At 44.0% G+C, this 22,778-nt stretch overlaps 1 protein-coding gene and 1 long non-coding RNA gene across 2 annotated transcripts; one reads left to right on the forward strand and one right to left on the reverse strand.

Moving 5' to 3' along the window:
- Positions 1–515: 515 nt before the first annotated feature.
- kcnh4a (potassium voltage-gated channel, subfamily H (eag-related), member 4a) lies at positions 516–22,132 on the forward strand. The gene is made up of 16 exons (XM_076085494.1): positions 516–591; positions 5,874–6,107; positions 6,438–6,569; positions 6,655–6,788; positions 7,278–7,530; positions 14,964–15,121; positions 15,786–15,993; positions 16,344–16,538; positions 16,632–16,831; positions 18,500–18,749; positions 18,833–19,047; positions 19,196–19,234; positions 20,026–20,396; positions 20,489–20,568; positions 20,858–20,934; positions 21,140–22,132. The coding sequence occupies exons 1-16, from the start codon at positions 516–518 to the stop codon at positions 22,130–22,132; spliced, it is 3,615 nt and encodes a 1,204-aa protein (XP_075941609.1).
- LOC142943931 (uncharacterized) lies at positions 8,378–13,413 on the reverse strand. The gene is made up of 3 exons (XR_012952289.1): positions 11,621–13,413; positions 11,435–11,536; positions 8,378–8,703 (listed from the first exon to the last, which is right to left on the reverse strand). It is a non-coding gene; the product is annotated as an uncharacterized LOC142943931 (long non-coding RNA).
- Positions 22,133–22,778: the final 646 nt, after the last annotated feature.

A 22,778-nucleotide genomic window follows, 5' to 3' on the forward strand; every position in this document is an offset into this window, starting at 1 on the left:
TGTGTGTGTGTGTGTGTGTGTGTGTGTGTGTGTGTGTGTGTGTATGTAAAGAGGGATGGTTCAGGCTTTTGTATGAGAGACAGAGGGCGGGGGAGAGAGAGAGAGAGAGAGAGAGAGAGAGAGAGAGAGAGAGAGAGAGATAGGGGACTCGGCGATGGCAGGAACCGTGGTGAGTGGAGTTAGACCGACTAAAGAGAAGCGGAGGCTTTGTCGTGATATTGGAGTGGTGCTGAAAGCAGAGCGTTGCACACACTGAAACCTGAAAGGCTTCCTGAATCAAGACCGAGAGAGAAGCTTTGGAGAACCGCTCCTTTTTTCCGCAGAAGTCAGTAGTTTCATCTTGACAACGCAGAATAGAAACATCTTACCCTCCATCACAACATTGTGGAAGAGTCAGAAGCGAGCCCGAGGAGAGGCTCTCCGTGGTTTTCTTTCAGGTCGTCCTTGGGGAATGTTGACGAGCTTCTGGAAACCGCTGTCTGAGAGTCCGCAGCCTTCCCCTGATCTCGTACAAGATGCCAGTGATGAAGGGCCTCCTTGCTCCACAAAACACCTTCTTGGAAACCATTGCAAACCACTTTGATGGCACTCGTAAGTATACTTTGTAGAAGATATCTCACTAATACTCTACAGTTTGTCCCTGCAAAACCTGATGTTAATGTTAATGACTTGTCAAGGGAACTAAATTACAGTGCATGTACCAATAGGCATTTTTGAAGCTTGCATTTTAAATGTAATTTGTGGGACAAACAAGACATTCAGTGCATCCTTTGTGTACATCTTTGGACAAGCTGCGCTGGTTCTTTGGGCGTACTGTTTCACCACTATTCACATCAGTACTGCAGTCAATGTGTGTCAAACTTTTTTTTCACCAGAGACACACGTGAACACACACAAATTAAAATTGTGACGTCAGCAAATAGATTTCTCCCAGTTTTTGACGCTCCAACTCGACCAGTTAAGCTTTTAGGAGTTTAGCCTTTGGCGTTTTTGTAACCTAGTTTAGGATTCGGGACTGGCACTGAAAAAACGCCGCTGTCGACAAATGCGTCCGACGGTAGTGAGATCCAATTATGAGACTGTAAGTGGTGACAGTAAACCAGGGCTGGAAATGGAGACGGGCAAGTGCCATAGAATGATGTATTGGAGCTGAAGAGACACTTGTTGAGCCGCAGAGCTCCTTGTTAGGATGTCAGTGAGGATTGTTCTTCAAAACACACTAAGAAATGTTAAATGAATCCTTCAGCGGTATTATTAAATGCTTGTCATGTGAATCTACCAAACAAATAATATCCTAGTAATGTCTGCATGTTTTCAGACGGTTTAACATGTTTCTTAAATGTTATTCTTCAACATTAAACTTTAAAACATGTAAGGCTCTATGTTCGAGGTTGGTGTCTCTTGATCTTGTTTTTTTTAATTTGCACATCCTTTGAGTGTTTTTGTGCCATGCGTAGGGTGCATGGTGTAAGGGAAGCAGGAGAGGCACAGCTAAATGGAAGGTAAATGCAAATGAGGTGAAGGAAGTGTTAATAGTTTGGTGAAAATTTGCTTTTTTACTCTCAGTCAGACCCAGATCTGTTTCAGCACAGTGTCACTCATTTAATAATTAGGCTGTGTGATTCTGCAAGCAAGCACATTCAAATATACTTGATAGATGTGTACAGCAATTATTACCAAATAATACTAAATGCTATAACTGAAAACCTAATTAAACATCAAACACTACCACAATACGAAGCAAAGCTTTACTCACAAAACATAACCATTTTTTATTTTTGTTTTTTGTTTTTGCTATTGTGAAAACCTTGAAAAATATTCAAGATTATGCATCAAAAACTTAACATGACGGGAGTTTCAAGACCTCCACAAATGTAAATTCACCTAACACACCTGCAAACCGGTTCTGCTCTTGTGTTGCTACTCAGACAGCAATCTTAGTTTCCTAATTGGAAAAACCAAGCTCCTTGTTTTATACAGTGTTTTACTCCACATAGCTTTTTTTTGTGCAGAGCTTAACAATTAGACAGTTGTTTAATTTCACGCCTCGACAGTAATGATGTTCACCCATTTCGACCCGTGTTTTGTTGTTTTGTGTGTGTTCCTGTCCTGCCCTCCCAGTCCAACTCTGTTAGTCATCAGCAGGCACTTCTCAGCTCTTTCCAGAACACGATGAAAGGTGTGACAGACTGTGTATGGGGTCAGACTGTTCATGTCCTTTACAACATTACAAATTCAGTGTGATGACACCATTGCTGTCACACCACTCAAAAAATCTTCCATCCCTTCTTCACATTGTCTCGCCCTTGCTTTCTGTATGACACACACGCACACACACTTGTGTACACGTGCGATAGCGCTGCAGACATTTTCTCAATCCAAGCTGCCACAATACCTTTGTATCAGATGTGCAGACGGGGGCGGATTGACCAAGTAGCTGAGTGGGAGGTGAAAGGGCCAACTGACCAAAAGATGGCTTCAGAGCAGAGCACTATTTAATCCGAAAAACTGCCTTGAATCTGTCTCGGTTAAAATAAAAAGTCTTTCTGCATGGTGCCATCTCTTTGGAGACAAGGGGACAATTATTTCAACTCATAGATCTCTCTGCAGAAGAAATAACAAAAATATTGAGGCTGGGTTCAGGGGAATGGAGGTGGTGTTCACATGGCGCTGGTATTTGCAGGGAAATTAATTAAAAGGAATTATGCCACCGACAAGAGCCAAATTGAATACCATCGGTCTTGCTCAGTCAACTGAAATACTTAAATCATTGGTTTAGTTAATTCACCTCCAAATATGTCAGCAATTTCAATTGATGGTTTAGAGTGACACCCATGATGTATCTTAACGTTTTCTTAAGAGTATCATACATCTGGATCTTAAATTGTTTCAGTGATATAATAGTACAGCACCAGCCATAAAGCTGGAACTTTTCTTTCTGTTTTATCCCTCCTTTGTCCACAGTCTCTTCTGCTAATTGTCCTGCAGTAGGTGTTGAAATGACATCTTTCTCCTCCCCATAAGTGCCGTCCTGTATAATTAGCAGTAAGAGTCATTGAGTTTGAGTGACTGCACTTTAACTGTGAAGAAGCAAATGTATTAGATGAATGCCAAGTGGAATTAGAGACGTAGCAATGACATTTAAAAAAAAACAATTTGTATTATAAGGATTTACAACATGCACTGATTTTCTGAGCTTTTACTGACAAGAAAGACATCAGTGAGTAAGTTTCACAGACAAACAATCATTTTTTCCAGTCAGTAACATGAAGCTATAGAAACGGGATGAGGGGAGGAAAGAGAGGAAAAGCGGGAGAGACAGGACCTGACAATTGGCGGGTAAGGGATCCGACCAGGACACAGCTTTACTCGTGAAGATTACAGTCGAGGCAACAATCTATTGATAAAGAGGCAATTGAAAGAAATCTGCTGAAAAGCCTTCAGTTTTATATAAATTTGATATCTTAGTAAATCCTCACTCATTCATGTTGTATAAGCACTTCAGCAATCATCCGTTAAATGTGTCGAGTGTGAATCAGAAACGAGGCCAAAGCTTCAGCTCCTTTGTTGGCTCCATCTGTGTTTGAGAGGGCACGGTGTCTCGGTGACCCCGTAGATGCAAATTTGCAGCATTGCCATATGTTTTATTTTTCTCGAAAACAAGTTGCTATGGCAACGTGAGAGTGGAAAAGATCTTAATTTCCTCCTTTGTTTCTTGTGAGATAAACAGCTTATCAGAATGTCCACGCATCACCAAATCTCTCTTCCTCTGGAACGAATGCTTAACACCTCCTTGATTATTTTTGGTTTTAAAAAATAGTATGAAATGGATAAGGTGAATCTACAGCTACTTGGTGTTATCTGTGTTTGTTTAGTCTCCTATATAGAAAGAACACAGAGCATCGCTCTCGTTTAAACCGGCTGTGGGGGCCTACAGGTGTTCAGTGATGTCTTTGCAGCTATATCATAATTAAAGTGTTTTGCAGCATAGTGTTTGGATTTGAGTCAGCTTGCATTCAGAGAGCGACTGAACAAATAAATGAAAGAAGACACCATTCAGTGGACTCGGCCCATCTGTCTAAATACTGAAGGGATATTCGAGGTTATATGCAGACGAGTGGAAGCAGACGTGCATTAGTCAATGAATGGCTGCGAGATTTTGCTTTTGTTTTTTTATGCATAACCCCCATATCATTTACTCCTACAAATCATTCTGTAGTTTCTAAAGAGTGGATTTAAATTTAGCGAAGCTACTTTATTCCCAAACTCTAAATTCTTATTTTAACTGATGACAGTTTTTCAAGTTGGAGATTACTCATACAACGTTCCCCAAAAAGCTATATTTTGTATGGTGTCCATGGACAGAAAACCTGCAAATCAATTGAGTCTTTGTGCACATTGATAGTTCTTATAGTACATTAACACAATATTTGCTTTCAGACGAGGCTTTCATTTTGAAGTATCTCTCTGAACCATAGACTGCCCGTCTTCTCAACCATTATTTCTCAGGCATAAAAGCATCTTTTAGACAGAAGTATTCTCTCTCTTGTCACGTACTGTTATGTAATACCTGAATATTAAAACGTTTGCGTCTCAGCAGAGTTAGAAAGAAAAACACGTCATGTGTGTATGTGTGATTCTTTTTAATTTCCACAAGAGGCCCATTAATACTTTTTACATTGCTTCTTTCATCTGTACAAAAGAATAATCTGTACAAAACTTCCTGGAGTCTTGGCTGGTTGCCTGGCAACTGCACATTTATTAAGTCCACATAGCTGAAACAGTCCTGCACTAAATCATAGCTGAAGTTTCCAATGTTTCTGTTTCTGTTTTAACGATTTTAGAGAGGCATTGATTCAACTTTTATGGCCATTTTGGAGGATGTAATGTGTGGTGCTGTTGGACAGTATTGCATTATAACGTAGAAGCGTTGCTATTATTTAGCCGACACTCACTGATATAAATGGACAAAATGATTAAAACAACCAATACAGTCCAACAGCAGCACAAACTGCATCCTCCAAAGTGAGCGTGAAGTTGAACAAAACAGTTTGGGAGTGAATTGCTTCCCCACGTGAAGGAGTTCAAGTATCTCAGGGTCTTGTTTACTCGCGCTGCTCTCGTGTTCTCGCGGTAAAAGGAGCCAGTTGAGGTGTTTCAGGCATCTGATCAGGATGCTGCAGTGAGCGCCTTCATTTGGAGGTTTTCGAGGCACGTCCAACTGGCAGGAGACCCCGGGGGCGGGTATACCCAGAACACGCTGCAGAGATTAGCTAACACATCTCATCCGGCTTTCAGTAGCTCTGGAAAAAGTTGAGGGACATCTGTAGCCGACTATACCTCGCTTCACCTGCTGCCACCGCGACAAGGCCCCAGATAAGCGCCATAAAGGGGATGGATGGATCTTTTAAAAAGACTGTGTGTGTGTGTGTGTGTGCGTGCGCGTCTGTGTGTTAGTAAAATACATTGCATAACCGGTGGCTGGATGAAAACATGCTCTGCATGCTAAGGGCCAAAGCCTCACTGAGGCACGAGCCTCCCATGGATCCAGCTGGAGCCCTGCATATAGAGACTGAATACACACCACTAGCTTACTCCAAAGCCCTCTCTGATAAACACTAGACTATACCAGGGCTCTGAGCTGAAGGCAGACAGGATGACTCAGAAAAAAAATTGTTGTTTTTTGCTGGTGCAACAACAAATAAAACAAATCTGGAGAGAAGTATGTCGAGGAAGTGAGGAGCGGGAAGAGAACCTGGTCGCCATGTCTGATTGTTACTCCTTCAGAGCGCTTTCTTACAGAGCTGCAGCTTTGTGTGTCACCGCTGTGCATTTAGAAAAGCACAGCTTTTTACCTCTTATTTCTTTCGCAGATAGTAACTTCCTGCTGGGAAATGCTCAGGGGCGTCACGGCTACCCCATCGTGTACTGCTCTGATGGGTTTTGTGAGCTGACCGGCTTTGTACGGACTGAAGTGATGCAGAAAACGTGTACGTGCGGCTTCCTCCATGGAGCCGAGACCAATGAGAGTGTCGTCCAACAGGTACACAAGGCTCTGGAGGGCCAGCAGGAGTACCAGGGAGAAGTCTGCTTCTGCAGGAAAAATGGTGAGGATCATATTATGCACATGTTGAGAAGCTGAGATGGCCATGCACTCTGAAACACACACGTTTTAATATTGTTTCTAAACCTGACCTAAAATGTATTCGTACATTGGCGATGACGTCCTGAATTTAACCCATTTACCTGGCCTTTCTTGTGAAAACAAATATGTCTAAAGGAGGGTGAGGTGAGGTGAGGTTAGCTATACAAGTAAAAACAAAACATTGTTATTCCAGTGTTAATATAAATTTAAGTCATAATGTTATAGAGAATAGCGGTCGTGCGGTATTGTTGGTTTTAATCTCAGTTTAATAACCTTTTTTTAATATCCTCAGGAAATACATTTTGGTGCCTCCTTGATATTGTGCCCATTAAAAATGAGAAAGGAGAGGTGGTGCTCTTCCTCTTGTCCTTCAAAGACGTCAGTGAATCATATGGGAAAAGCCATCTCTTCAGCCAAGCAGACGGTGAGGCCTGGCTCCTATAGCTTTTAACTCTCTTTTAACATGGCATTTACATTAATGCTGCGAGTGTCTTTGATTCTGCTCACAGGTTCGTCAGAGGCTGCTCACCAGAGCAGGAAAACCAATCGTTCGCACTTTTCCCAAGCTCGAGAGAGGGGGAGGACTATTCTGCACCACCTTACCAACCAGTTCACCAAGAGGGGCAAGAGAAAACTGCCCGATGTGAGCGCAAAGCCCTGGATCATTAAGATCATTAAACACACAATATGAACACAGTATGAGTCTCAATATTTCATTATTCACTGTGACTGAGTGATGCTTGGCAATTTTCCTTAGGATACAAGCACAGCTGTCCAATCAGCAAGCCCATAGGGAATGCATAGTTTGTTCATGTCTATTCAAAATGTATTCAACATGTTGTGGAGATGATGATGATGAAGACAGATGATGATAGGCAGGTGTACACCCTCAGTGTTTCATGCTGAGCTAACTAATGCCAGGCGCTGCAGAAAATGCATATCATTATTTGTATTTTTATATATTTCCAAGTTTGGTTTCTTATATCCAAAGAAGTCATTAAATTGAAGTTAGTTTCTCTGCAACTGTGTCAACTCAGCACCGGGAGGAACACTCTCATACATTTCCATTTTTCCCAGAGTTCAATTTCTTGTGAGGATTTTCTCTGTGATTTATATGCCACCTGTCTCTCAGAGTGTGTTTCAGAAACCGTCTCTACCCGAGTACAAGGTGGCAGCTGTGAAGAAGTCGCGTTTCATCCTGCTGCACTACAGCATCTCCAAGGCCTTGTGGGACTGGCTGATTCTACTGGCGACCTTCTACGTTGCTGTCGCTGTGCCTTATGACATCTGCTTTGTCAGTCACGATCAGGGCGGCGACTATCACTCACTTGTCAGCCGAAGCACCATCGGCAGTGACATCGTGGTGGAGATGCTCTTCATACTCGGTACGATGTATATTTATTTGATTTTTGTTATCGTTTGTTTGCAGTCATGTCGGTCAAGTCTTTCTCCGGGTACGAGGCAAAGTCTATATTTAGTCTATAATTAGCAGCTCGTACCAGTTTAATGTTAAATAACATCTCCTGCACTGATCGCATGCTGCACACCAGCCGACCTTTCCTTCGAGGCATCCTGAGCAGCATCGTGCAGAGACAACAATGTTCAGTTTGAATTAAGAAAAACTATATTTATCAGTGCCGCTGCAGTGGTTTCCCTGCCGATGGCTAACACGTACACGACTATGGATCCCGTCTCTGTTGCCCCAGGTTACGAATCACAATTAGATTTCTCTCACTTCTTTCCACTTTTCCTCCGAACGAAGTGTGATGGCACATCTGTCGCGAGGCCCTGTGACTTCCAATCTCTCAACAAGTTTGGAGACAAAATTAGCTCACCTGGTATCACGTGCTGTTGTTCTATCTTTGCTTTTAGTGAAAGTAATTTCATCAGTGAGGTTCTGCACTCTCTATACAATCTCTATACAATCTCTATACAATCTCTATACACTCTCTATACACTCTCTATACACTCTCTATACAATCTCTATACAATCTCTATACACTCTCTATACACTCTCTATACAATCTCTATACACTCTCTATACAATCTCTATACAATCTCTATACACTCTCTATACACTCTCTATACAATCTCTATACACTCTCTATACAATCTCTATACACTCTCTATACACTCTCTATACAATCTCTATACACTCTCTATTGTTATGATCCCGCTCTGAAATCACAACAAAACGTAATGAAAACTCAGGCACGGTGCTAAATAAAGAAACCACCTTTATTAGAACAAGGTCTGGACCGTTCAGATTGCACAACAGGAAAGCATTCTCGCAGCCTCCCAGACGGTGTCACTGCTCCCCCTAAAACACTGCGTGTAGCACACCAGGTGTCAGGGAAAAGAAGGACCCTTCTCCTCCGGATGGGGCGGGTCTTGTAGGGCGAAGGCGTTGGCCAGCTGCCTCCAATCTTCCTGATGGCCCTGGGCCGTCACACCCCCCCCCATAAAGACAGGGTCCCCACAGGCCCCTGGACATCACCCATGCCCACATCTCATTCCTTCGTCATCTCCCATCTCAGCTACTGGTACCTTGAAACAATCTTTAAAAGAGACAGACAACAAAGTTGAAAGAAACATGATGCACAATTACTGACATGGGGCCCTGGATAATGCGTCAGCAACAATATTGTCCTTCCCTTTAATGTGACGTATCTCTAGAGAGTATGCCTGAAAAAACAGGGACCATCTTATGAGTCTCTGATTTGGACAGTGTAGTGAGTTCAAAAATGTTAACGGGTTGTGGTCCGTGTAAACTACCACAGGCCCTGAACCCACATACACCTCAAACTGCTGCAACGACCAAATCAACGCCAAAGCTTCTTTTTCTATTACGGAATAGTTTAACTGGTGCTTGTTGAACTTCTTGGAGAAGAAACTCACGGGTCTGTCAATACCCAATTCGTCCTCTTGCATCAGCACTCCACCTGCACCCACGTGACTGGCATCAACTTGCAGCTTAAAACTGCTATCCATTCGTGGTGCAGCGAGAACCGGAGAATCGCAAAGGATCAGCTTTACAGCATCGAAAGCCCTTTGACAACCAGCGGACCAAATATACTCTACCTTACCCTTCAGTAGGTCTGTCAGCGGCGCCACTACAGTCGAAAAGTTACGACAGAAAGCTCTGTAATAACCAACCAAACCTAAAAATGTCATCAGTTCTTTCTTTGTCGCCGGCGGCGGATACCGGTCCATGGCTTGCACCTTTGCCCGCAGAGGGCGCACCTCTCCTTGCCCGACCTGTCGACCCAGGTATGTCACGGTTGCTTTAGCAAACTCACACTTCGCCAGATTCACGGTCAGGCGAGCGTCAAGTAAGCGACCGAACAACGCTTTTACACGCTCCATGTGTGAAGACCACGAATCTGAGTATACGACGACATCGTCTATATACACTGCACAGCCTTCTAACCCACGAACAACCATATTCATAAGTCGTTGGAACGTAGCAGGTGCGTTTCGTAACCCGAAAGGCATGACAGAGTAAGAATACAGCCCAGTTGGAGTAATAAACGCTGCAATTTCACGCGCCCTTTGGGATAACGGGACCTGCCAATAACCCTTTAACAGATCAAATTTGCTGATGTATTTTGCAGCACCAACCTGATCAACGCAATCATCCATGCGAGGTAGGGGGTAAGAGTCTGGTTTAGTGACACTGTTGACTTTCCTAAAATCCGAACAAAACCGAGGGGTATTGTCCGCTTTTGGTACGAGCAAACAAGGTGACGCCCAGCTTGAGGATGACGGTTCAGCGATACCGTTCTTCAGCATATACTCAACTTCAGAATCTAAAAATGAACGCTTTACCGCACTGACTCGATAAAATCGCTGTCTTATCGGCTTTGCATCTCCTATGTCGATATCATGTTCAATCATGTGTGTACAAGATGGAACATCCCCAAACAACATTGGATACCCCCTGATAAGCTCGGATAGCTCTGTGCGTTGTGAAACAGACAAGTGGTCAAGGACACTGTCTAGGCTCTGCAGAACTTCAGAGTTTTTCAATCGGCCTGTTAGCAACGCTGAATCCGGATTAGGCAAACCATCCTCACAAACATGCTCCCTACCCGATGACGTCGTGTTGCCTACACACGCCGGGTGAGCGCTATCCATCCCTACGCTCCGCTCCTGAGACGAACGTGCATGATATGCTTTCAACAGATTAACATGGCACAGTTGGTGATGTTTTCGACGGTCTGGTGTGGCAATAAGATAGTTCTGCTCCGAAATCTGTTTCACTACAGTATAGGGACCCATAAACTTAGCGTTAAATGGCGAATTTATAATGGGCAACAAAGCCAAAACTTGGTCGCCTGTACTGAACACCCGATGCTCAGCTCCACGGTCATAAAGACGTTTCATCTTATCCTGTGTTTTAGCCAACTTCGACTTTGCCAATTCACCAGCTGCGTAAAGTCTATGCCGGAACCCATTGACATACTCCACCAGATTTTTAGGTGGCTCTGTTTGTCTCCAATCCCCTTGCAACGCAGCCAACGGACCACGCACAGTATGACCAAACACCAGCTCATTAGGACAAAATCCTGTACTTGCTTGCGTTACTTCCCTTGCCGCTAGCAACAACCATGGTAACCCTTCCTCCCAATCACCTTTCATCTGCACACAATAAGCACGTAACAGAGATTTTAAAGTCTGATGAAAACGTTCCAGCGCCCCTTGACTTTGCGCATGGTACGCCGAGGACTGGTTATGCTTGACATGCAGCTGTTTTAACACCTGTGCAAACAACTGTGAGGAGAAGTTTGACCCTTGGTCACTCTGGATGGTTTTTGGTATCCCAAAGATTGAGATAAACTGGCTTAAAGCGTGCACAATCGATTTCGCCATGAGTGTGTGTAATGGATACGCAGCTGGATATCTGGTCGATTGACACATAATTGTCAACAAATATATAGCACCAGACTTTGAAGGAGGAAGAGGGCCCACACAATCCACGATTAGGTGTTCAAATGGCTGGCTTATAGCCGGAATGGGATACAGAGGAGCCACTTTTATTTTTTGATTTGGTTTACCCGTTAACTGACAGGTATGGCAGGTCTTGATGTACGTTGCCACGTCTCTCTTAATCCGGGGCCAAAAAAAATGTCTCAGAATGCGATCATATGTCTTTCCTATCCCCATATGCCCTGACTCATCATGTGAGACACGCAAAACCAAATCACGGAATTTTAAGGGCACTACAATTTGGTAAACAGGATCTCCAATGAAACCCTCGCCATGTGGCACCCATTTCCTAACTAATACCTCGTTTTGAATGAAGTATCCGCCTGCCTGATTTTCTGGAAGAACAGACTGGAACAGCTCACTCAGCGTGGAATCAGCTCTTTGCTCGCTCGCCAACTCACTCTGTGAGACAGACAATGGAGTGTTAGACAGCGATAATACATACTCTTCTGTGGGGTCCTTTATTTTCGCATTGTCCAATTCTACCTCTGCTTCCCACTCGCGACCGGCCGCAGTCATGGCGCGCGTTACGGCGCAAGCCTGGAATACATCCGGATACTGCTTCTCATTCTCATCAGGGCCTTTACTACCCAGCGGTACCGGGACAAGTACCGGTTGAGCTGGATCATCAGGCCAGACACGTGCCCCAGCCACGTCGTTACCCAGAACCAGCATAACGCCATCTATAGGTAGAGCAGGGCGTACCCCCATTGCGACTTCTCCCTCAAATAGATCCGAGTGGAGCACAAGTTTATGTATTGGCACCTGAAAAACAGACATGCCCATACCCAATACCGGTATAAAAAAACCCGTGTCAGTTTCCGCAGAAAAGGGCAGAGCAGACGCCAGGATAAATGAATCAAATGCGCCAGTGTCACGCAATATGGTCACCGGCACCTTCCTGTCAGTACCCACCAGAGACACATGTCCTTTTGTGATAAAAGGCAAAAATGACGTCAAATCGGGCTTTTCCGTGAGAGATGTCAGATTACTCACATTATCCGAATTAACCAACTTGGAAACTGGCGCAGCCAGCGCGGCTGGTTTCACCTGCGCCCCATTATACCTGTTCTGCGATTTGCGCAAAGCGCAGTCTCTTTTCCAGTGCCCTACTCCATGGCAGAAATGACAACTGTCGTCAGAGGTACGGACACCACGGTCAGCTCTCTGTTCCGAACGAAAATTTCCACCAGAACGGCCAGAGAAATACCGGGCAGGACCACTTTCCCTACCAGCAAAGCCATAAGCGCGTGGATCCCCGCCGCTACTTCTGTGGGTTAAAACATAATCATCTGCCAACGCAGCAGCCTCACCTGCAGTCTTCACCTTTTGCTCACTGATGTACATAGCAATTACCTCTGGGACTGAGTTCTTAAACTGTTCAAGCACCATCAGGTTACACAGATCATCAAAATCTTTGACATCCGACGCAGAATACCAACGGCTAAATTGAGTCCCCAAATCACGGGCAAACTCAAGATGCGACCTGTCCCCTCTTTTCCAACTTCTAAACCGCTGACGGTAAGCTTCAGGAACCAATTCATACGCCTTTAGAATCGCAGCTTTAACCTTAACATAATCGCAACTGTCACCTGTAGTCAAAGAAGAGAAGGCTTCCTGAGCGCGCCCCGTCAATACACACTGCAGTAATATTGTGCGGTCCGCATTTGACCAGTCCCTCATGTCTGCAGCACGTTCAAACATCGTAAAAAAGGTCTCAACATCTCTCTCATTGAACTTTGGCACCAAACGTAAATTATTCAAAATCTCATGTGAATCATCACGCCGGGCCGACTCTTCACTCCGTGAATTATCACCCAATTTACCTTCCCCCATCAGCTTCAGTCTCTCGCTTTCTAAATCCAACTTAACCCTTTCCGTTTGCTGTCGCATTTGTTCCAATGCCACCGCTTTCTCCAACTCTGCTTGCTGTCGCACTCTTTCCAATTCCAAATCCCGTTCTTTCTCCAGCTGCATTCTTAACATCAACATTTCTTTCTGTTGTTCAAAGTTTAAAGTTAAGTCAGAGAGCGACTCCTTAACAACAGCAACCCCAGTTAGATTAATGGCCGTAGGTGACGGTTTAGGAAGTGTCAAAATGTCCATGTCATACAAATTTGCACTCAAAATAGCCTTAACATTTTCTTTTAATCTTTTAGCACCCACATCTATTTTATAGTAGTCGGCTATCTTTATTAACTGATCCTTTGTACACTGATCTAACAATGCCTCGGACGGAGCTTCAATGAAGTTATCCACCCCCGCCATGACGCACAAATGACCAAAGCACAAAATACCCGGAGATCAAAAGAACGTACAGTATTGACCTTACCCGTGCCCAAAGAAAGTGTCGGAGCAACTTAGTAAATTGAGCATCCCCTCTAACTGCCTATCCAGATCTACATAAACTCGACCCTAGTCTTCAAGGGCTACTGACGGCGGGTATTTATGCACCAAAACCCGGTAGTATGACAAAGCGACCAGCAAGCTGGCAACAATGCCAACACTACGGACGTGCTCCCGAGACAACTGCTCGCAACCGCTTTCACCCCACACTACATTTAGCCGCAAACGAATCCCAAATGGGAAACGCGATGTTCCTACAGGGGAGTCAATATAACATTTGTGCCACAAAGAGGTCAAAACTTACCTTCCTTTGTCCCGTGCCTTTTTTGCAGAACAGACCAACTTTAAACCGATAGCATTAACCATAAATACAGAATATGAGAAAACATATCATCGCTCCCTACGAGAGTTCCCATAACGAGCGCAAAGAAAACCCGGAATCCCCGGACCTGACGTCCCCACTTAAGTTTCCGAATCGGACGAGCCCCCAATTTGTTATGATCCCGCTCTGAAATCACAACAAAACGTAATGAAAACTCAGGCACGGTGCTAAATAAAGAAACCACCTTTATTAGAACAAGGTCTGGACCGTTCAGATTGCACAACAGGAAAGCATTCTCGCAGCCTCCCAGACGGTGTCACTGCTCCCCCTAAAACACTGCGTGTAGCACACCAGGTGTCAGGGAAAAGAAGGACCCTTCTCCTCCGGATGGGGCGGGTCTTGTAGGGCGAAGGCGTTGGCCAGCTGCCTCCAATCTTCCTGATGGCCCTGGGCCGTCACACTATACAATCTCTATACACTCTCTATACACTCTCTATACAATCTCTATACACTCTCTATACACTCTCTATACAATCTCTATACACTCTCTATACACTCTCTATACAATCTCTATACACTCTCTATACACTCTCTATACAATCTCTATACAATCTCTATACAATCTCTATACACTCTCTATACAATCTCTATACACTCGCTATACACTCTCTATACAATCTCTATACAATCTCTATACACTCTCTATACACTCTCTATACAATCTCTATACAATCTCTATACACTCTCTATACACTCTCTATACAATCTCTATACACTCTCTATACACTCTCTATACAATCTCTATACACTCGCTATACACTCTCTATACACTCTCTATACAATCTCTATACAATCGTATTCCAGTGAACAAAAGAGGAGATTGTCTTTTCAGTGTAGTGAAAAGCTAAATAAACTGCCAGGGATGTGTGACATCATATGTGTGCTATACTGCTAATGTCCATTTCAGCCTTAAATTGAATGTGTTTTCTAATCATGATTTTTTTTATTTATAATTCTAAAGTATTTATTATTAATTAATCAACTTGAATTATTTTTGTTTGTACCTTAGCTATAGTCTAAGAAGTGAACTCATGAACTCAACCCTAAATGTATAATGCAATCACAAAACGTTCTTTTAATGTTTTATTTCTTCCTTGCCAGATATCATCCTGAATTTCCGCACCACCTACGTGAGTCAGTCGGGTCAGGTGGTGTACGACGCCCGTTCCATCTACCTCCATTACTGCACCACTTGGTTCTTTGTGGATCTGATCGCAGCGCTGCCCTTTGATCTTCTCTATGCTTTCAACATCACTGTGGTGAGATTACATATCTCGAAGTGCAGTATGCCCCGAGGTTTCATACTATATTCAGGGCCACAGCCACCGATGTTTTAGTGGTGTTGTTCCCTCGGAGCATTGGACTGAAGATGATTATCCCTCTACACTCAACCACCTCACTGAGCATTGTCGTTTGTCTGCTCGCCTCCGTTTTATCCTGCAGATAAACACTCGTGCTTCTCTTGCATTAGTCTTACTTTGCTGCAGGCCTCAGCTGACTCACAAAGACATCTCTCTATCACACTTTACACTTTTCTGTTTGCCACCGCATTTTATGAAGTAAAACTTCTTTTTTCTTATTGTATTTTTAATCTTCTATTTTATTTTTTTAAATCTTTATAAAATTCAATTGACGTGTGCCTATTTACGTCATCTTTGTGTTTCTTTCATATCTTTTCTTATTGCCCTTCTGTCTAATGTCTAACTTGCTTTGCCTCTAATTACAGCCTTGGTTTTGTTGAGATGTACCCTGGATACCCTGTTCACTGTAACATTAAGTGCTTGACAAAAGGGAAAATTTGAAAACACTGAATAAAGATTAGAAATGAAAAGAGGATGGGTCACAGGTTATACTTACAAATATGCAATACAAAATGATCCAGCTTGCATGTTTTGCTCTCTATCTCTCTCTCTCTTCACTCAGACCTCGCTGGTGCACCTGTTGAAGACGGTTCGTCTGCTGCGTCTGCTGCGCCTGTTACAGAAGCTGGATCGCTACTCCCAGTACAGCGCTGTGGTCCTGACCCTGCTCATGTCTGTGTTTGCTCTGCTGGCTCACTGGATGGCTTGTGTCTGGTACGTCATCGGACGCAAGGAGATAGAGAGCAGTAACCCCGTTACCTGGGAAATAGGTGAGCACATTGTGTGTGTGTTTGACAGCTCCAACACCACTGAATCAAGAATATAATGTTCTTCCTTGCTCACTAAGCTTTGCTGAGACCAAAGGGCCAGGACTGCACATCTCTAGTCATGCTTGAATGCCCGAAAGGCCGAAGCATCATTTCAACCTCTAGCTTGTCTCCTCTCAGCACAGAGGAAGTTTAGGTCACAGACTAATTCCATTATATCACCAGTAATACGTTATATCATTTTATTATATCACCCATTTTATTACCTACCAAAGGAGAAAGGGGTCATCCATCGAAGCAGATAAGTCGCCTCCATTATTCTTACACAACCATCTTCTGACCGCTTCCACCAGGCTGGCTTCAAGAGCTGGGAAAGCGTCTGGAAACCCCATACATCAACAGCACCATGGGTGGCCCCTCCATCCCTAGCGCCTACATCGCCTCTCTCTACTTCACCCTCAGTAGCCTCACCAGCGTCGGTTTTGGCAACGTGTGTGCCAATACAGATGCAGAGAAAATCTTCTCCATCTGCATTATGCTCATGGGCGGTGAGTTTACTTGTGATCGCAGCAAAAATTCCCTGGAATAAAAAATAAATGCCGTGAGAATATCATAACGTTGCGTCCCTCTCCCACCTCCAGCCCTGATGCACGCAGTGGTCTTCGGCAACGTGACGGCCATCATCCAGCGCATGTACTCGCGGCGCTCTCTCTACCACACCCGAATGAAGGATCTCAAGGACTTCATCCGTGTGCATCGGCTCCCTCAGCTGCTGAAGCAGAGGATGTTGGAGTACTTTCAGGCCACTTGGTCTGTTAACAATGGCATCAACGCCAATGAGGTGGGTGAAGAATCACAAGGACAAAGACACCATTTGCCTGTGGTCTCTTCAAACATTTAAGCCCCTCATAATATTTTCTTCTGTTAAAGTTATTGTGAAGAACTTTTATGAGACAGTCTCATACTGACTTGGCTTTTTCTATAAAGTCATTTTTAGGTGCCACCAGGTTGGATTCGGGTGAAATCAGTCGAAATCATGCAAGTTCACCAGATATTCCCTCAGTTCAGACAGACCCAGATCCGTCGTCCTTGTCACTATACCTCCACTACTGCTTTTGTCCACAGGGACCGCCAAAATCAACACAAAATAAGAGTTCCTCGTAGTAGCTTTAAAGTGAGTAAACTGGACATTATGTGAGCTGCAGAAATGTCTTTTCCATGAAGAAAAATTACATTCTGTGCGGGTACTAGATTCTAGATTCGGGAAACGTCATCCTTAAATTGTGGGTCACCTCAAATTCTCTGCTGTCTCATTCCACTTCCTGAAGTAGAGGACGCTTTGTTGCAAATAGAACTTCAGTAACGGTGCCAGAACCGATCGAGGAGAAGTTCCCTGTAATTATAGGAGTAGGAGTTGAAATAGAGAGAATACTCATTAACACCCTCACAGCCACCATCTGTACATAATTAATTCACTGTCGAAGGTAACAGACAGAGCCACTGATTTCTGAGAACATGCTGGCTTTAACACTTTGTGTCTGTTTGCTTGGCACGTCATGTGAGTGCATCAACCTTATTAACCACAATCTGTGCCCTTTTTCTTTTTCTTTTTTTGCTCCAGCATTTAGTAGAAACATTCAAATCCCTCTTGTATCCAGTTTCAAGTACCTCAAGGTGAATATGTTAAATTCAAAATAGAAGTGTTTTAGGAAAGTCCCTTTTGGAGCTGGACCAAGTGATGTTTGACCACAGGGGCAGAGAGAGACTCCTGAAATAGGGCAACATGAGTATCCCACTGTAGTCACATGCCTTTTGCAGTAGCTCTGGTTTGGTCCCGACAACCTCTTGACTATAATATATGTGTGTTCAGCTTGCTTGATGCAAAGAGGAACCTCAGCTGGCCTCGAGATTCAATCATACGGTTGATGTGTGGACTGAACGACTAAAACTATGAGCTGAAAGCTGCAGAGATGGGTGTTCATTCCTGCCACCTGTCTACAACATATGTCTTCCATTCATGTTTTCAGTTGTTTTAGGCTTAAAGTATATATTTTCCAATTCAAATTTACCGTCGTCGTGCCTCGGCGGTGGATGTTATCGTGCTGACGTGCTGCTTTCGATATAGACAAGAAGTTAGTGTTTGAGTCAATTAGTGACACATTTAATGAGGTCATTTGATTCAGTGTTTGAGTAAAGGTTTTCCCCAATGGAGCTAGATAATACAGAGCCTTACATTGTTTGTTAAAAACACAAAGAAATCAAATAATTTTTTAATAGACACTACGTAGTTTGTTGCTTTCACGAGTTTCTGAAGTGCTGATTTTCATCCTTTTCATGAAAGTTTGTGTAAAAGCTTGCATTGTAGTAAAGCACATCAATAAAAAGAGGCAGTGATCACTTAGAGAGGTGGGGTGGGGGGGGGGGGGGGGGGGGGTATTTTGTAAGTCCTGAAGAAATGTAGTAGATGCATTCCAGTGGTGGTTAAAATTGTCCTTGTCCTCTTTCTTAGCTGCTGCATGACTTCCCAGATGAACTGCGAGCTGACATCGCCATGCACCTGAACAAAGACATCCTGCAGCTGCCTGTGTTCGAGCGAGCCAGCAGAGGGTGTCTGCGCTCCCTCTCCCTGCACATCAAGACCTCTTTCTGTGCGCCCGGGGAATACCTCATACGCCACGGAGATGCACTACAAGCCGACTATTTTGTCTGCTCTGGCTCCCTGGAGGTTCTGAAAGATGGCATGGTCCTGGCCATCCTGGGTCAGTGTGCACCAAGGTGTTAAACATTTCCTCTCTTTTTCATTCTGCACCTTTCAGATTGTTTCAATTGACGATCCCTACAGGCAAAGGTGACCTTATTGGGGCTGATCTCCCGGAACACGACCAGGTGATCAAGACCAATGCAGATGTGAAGGCGCTGACCTACTGTGACTTGCAGTACATCAGTGTTAAGGCTTTGAGGGAGGTCCTTGGGCTGTACCCCGAGTACGGCAGCCGGTTCAGCTCCGACATCCATCACAACCTCACCTACAACCTGAGAGAGGGCAGTGAATCTGACGTAAGGCATTTGTTCTCACATTTAAAGAGTGGAAAACACAGTGTTTCATTTCTTTGCTCCCGCTCATTAACAACAACATAATATACTTTGCCACCAAATACAGAATGTGTGTGTAATACCGTGTTAATTTTGACTTGAATATCTCTAGGGAGTATCAAAATGTCCATGGTCTTCCAGGCTGCCTCAGGTATGTGTGCCTCACTGAGGTAATTACTTCAGCCGTCATCTGCTTCATGCATCTGGCAATCAGTTACAGATACACAATCTGTGTTTACATCCTACGGCATGAATGTGCTTCACTGAAAACGTCGAACTGTTGTGGTAAATGTGGTGAAAAGGATGCTGCTCAGTGCAGTGATGGAAACAGCCTATATATGGACTACATAGACGAGACCAATTAGGTAATCAAGAGATTAAATATTTAAGGTAAAATTAAGTGTACAAGTTAACTAAAGGATTCTGCAAGAGGAGCCTAAAATATGCCAGCATGGCACTGTAAGAATCAATAAGACAACACTTTTAAATCAATAAGAGGCAAAGAAGACTTTGCTACATTTGTCGATTCAAGTTTGTGTGCTCACAAAAACAGAAACTTAACCTTGCACGCTGACAAAAAATAGAAATGACAACAATATCTAAACGTCGCTTACAATGCAAGGCTGTAGCTGTTTCTTTTATATTTTGGGTTTCTAGTCTGTTGCAGAGGAGAAGGCTCTGCTTTTACATTTAGATTTTTGCACTCTGAACATGCAAATATGTGTTATTTTACCATAATTGACACCAGAAATTAAATTGGCCTCATGGTGGGATTCCTTACATCAAATGGAATGCTACTCTATTGTATGTGTAATCCCTAATCTGATATGATGGGTATATAGTTAAAGCAAACAAACAAACTAAATATTTTAGATCTTGCAGCTTCAATTCATTACCACAAATCAGAGAAAACGTCTAACTTTCCATCCATCGTCTCCTCAGGGCTGTACTTCTATGGACCATAAACTGCCCTATATTGTTGAGGCAGATGAAGATTCCGAACGTGGAGAAGACATGACACTCTCTCAGCAGAGGAGAGTGCCTCTGTTAGAAGGATTATGCAGCCCTGTTCGTCAGCCCTGCCTCAGCACCCTGTTAGGAGAGGAGCTCCGCCACATCAACGCACTCCGCATCTGTCGGTCACCCGTTCAGGGCGGCAGAGGCCACAGCCCCACTCCTCAGCCATTCGCCAATCAGGAGCTCTCACGTTCTGCTTTGCCCAGTGTTATCAGTGACCCAGACTTGAACCATCGGCCTGCCAATCTGCTCATGCCATCCTTGTCGTGTGTTAGTCCATTGGACCTTAGCCCCAGGTAACCACTTCATCCTGCTTTACCCAAACATGATTCGGTAATCCGTTTGCAAATATTTAAAATGGCGTAACCCTGATTTGTGTCTCTGTTAGGGTCGTGGATGGAATTGAGGACAATGGTCGCACATTTCAATTTAATGTAGAGCAGAGCGAGACAAAGTCTAATGTAACAGGTAAAGTCTCTCGGGCCGCACGGTGGATGAAACATGAAATATATGGGATTGGGGCAACAAAAATATGAATTAAAAACACTACAGGAACAAATCCTTAACTCTAAATTATGTATGATCGAATACATGAGGGGAAATGTCAGATTCTTACACTTTGCGACTCATTTTTTGGTCAATATTTAAGCAGTAACTATAATCCTACTCATTTGGGGTTATTATATGATATATATGATATCGTGCGTATAGAGGGTTGTCTCAGATCAGCATAGCTCTGTTTTTCATCCCTTTTCAGACCGGTTCCAGGTGAGTGCGAACCTGCTTCTGGAGACGGAGGAAGTGAGACAGAACATCAGCAAACTGAACAAAGAGGTATGCTGTAATATTAGACCCAGCGCATTAATGTGAAAATGATATCAATGCATTCGTTTTTGGTTTACAAAATAGTGTTAGATACACTGTTAGAAGTTTTAACTGCTATAATAATTTTCCTCACCGTTTTTTTGTCATTCAGGAGTTACATAAAATGCTTAATAGACATATGTTCGACAGCCAACTTTGATTTTTTTTGTCTCAGGTGAGCAACTTGAACCAAGAAGTATCCAACCTGGCCAAAGAGCTCCACGACATAATGCATTTCCTCCAGTCTCATATGGCCATGCTCCATACCCCTCCAGTCTCCTCGTACTCCTGTGGCATACAGATGGTTCCCAGTCCTAGTGTGACATCTTCCAGCAACTGGCAGCCCCACGCCCCTTTAAATATTGCCACGGGTCTGCACCTCCATCATGAAACAATTAGCCATCCTGACAGAAATGTGTGGGGCTGCAGTGGGATGCCCACCCAGGGCAAGAGTCCCACCTTGCTGCACTCTTCAAGCCCTGCGTCATCCTGTTTACACCTGTGCTGCTCTGAGCGAGAAGGGGCCGCAGCCCATAGGTTACAGAGCCAGTGTGGCCCCTTCCGAACCTCGAGAACAACTCCAAACTCTCCCTACATGACCCACTCGCATGCCCGGGGAGGTGCATCCCTCCTGGGCCTCAGCTCTGCCTTCAGCAGCATCCCAGTGGTTTGTCACGCCCCACATGTGCCGTACAATGCCTCTATTCCCACAATGAGCAACTCTCACCCTCTCTGTTCCCCAGTAAATTCTGCCTACGCTCATCCATCTCTGAGTGTTCAAACCAACTCTGCTCCCACACATAATCAGACCAACTCCCAGACACCCATCCATTCCTCCGTCACTTACTCTGGCCAGCCGCAGTATCACACTGCCTTCAGCCCCCTCACCCCTTCAGCAGTCCACACTTCAACATGCATCGCGCACAACCAGAGCCAACAGGGCTCTATCAATGCCCCCAGGCAAAATGACCCCGTAGGATGCAGCCCTGTCCACACACAGGACCTTGCATGTTCGCTGCTGAGCCAGGTGACAGATAGAGACTGTAGAGCTTCACTGTATCAAGAGAGGACAGACAGTCTTGAATCTCAGGATACGAGCAGCAATACTCCAACTGTAGAAGTTCAATCACCTCGCTTGGATGTGGAGGGAATGCAAAGCCCACAGTGACGACCTCAGTGTCTTGTTGTGATGGATAATGCACAGCGGGCCGCTCATTATTGTGAAATAAACCACGACAGGCTGAGCAGGTCAGGCGAAATAACACGCTCACTGTGTATTAGCCTGCTTTTCACACAGATACTACAGGAATTAATATTTTGACTCAACATATATGATTTAAAACTGATTTTATTGCTGCTAAAAAATAGTCCTTTGCTGTGCACGGACATCAGAGCTGCGTCCATAGCAGCGGTCTGCTAATAACAGACCATATCGCCCCTTAACTTACCAATCAGAGTCGATCAGGCTATTCAACAAAGCTGTGTAATAATGTATGATAATGATGACTTAATTGTACCTTCAAAATGGCAATCTCAGAGATTTTCATTAAAGTCAATGTCTGTCATGACACTATCCATCGCTAAAGGAAGTAGCACATTGGTAATTGAGCCTATGGCCCACTGATGAAAGTATTGCAATTTTTATATATTTGCAGAATATTAAAAACTGTGTCTGTGGCGACATTCCTGGAAAAAATACCGTATTGCAGTTTTTTCTCCGTTGTATACACCCACAAAAAAAACAATTCTGAAAAATTGAAGCTCATTTATCAGCAAAGACTTCAAACTCTCAGCACAGTTTCATAGTTTTCACT

The sequence above is a fragment of the Anarhichas minor genome, unplaced genomic scaffold (assembly GCF_050575085.1).
Source record: "Anarhichas minor isolate MPS153535 unplaced genomic scaffold, ASM5057508v1 ptg000007l, whole genome shotgun sequence".
Lineage (NCBI taxonomy): Eukaryota > Metazoa > Chordata > Actinopteri > Perciformes > Anarhichadidae > Anarhichas > Anarhichas minor.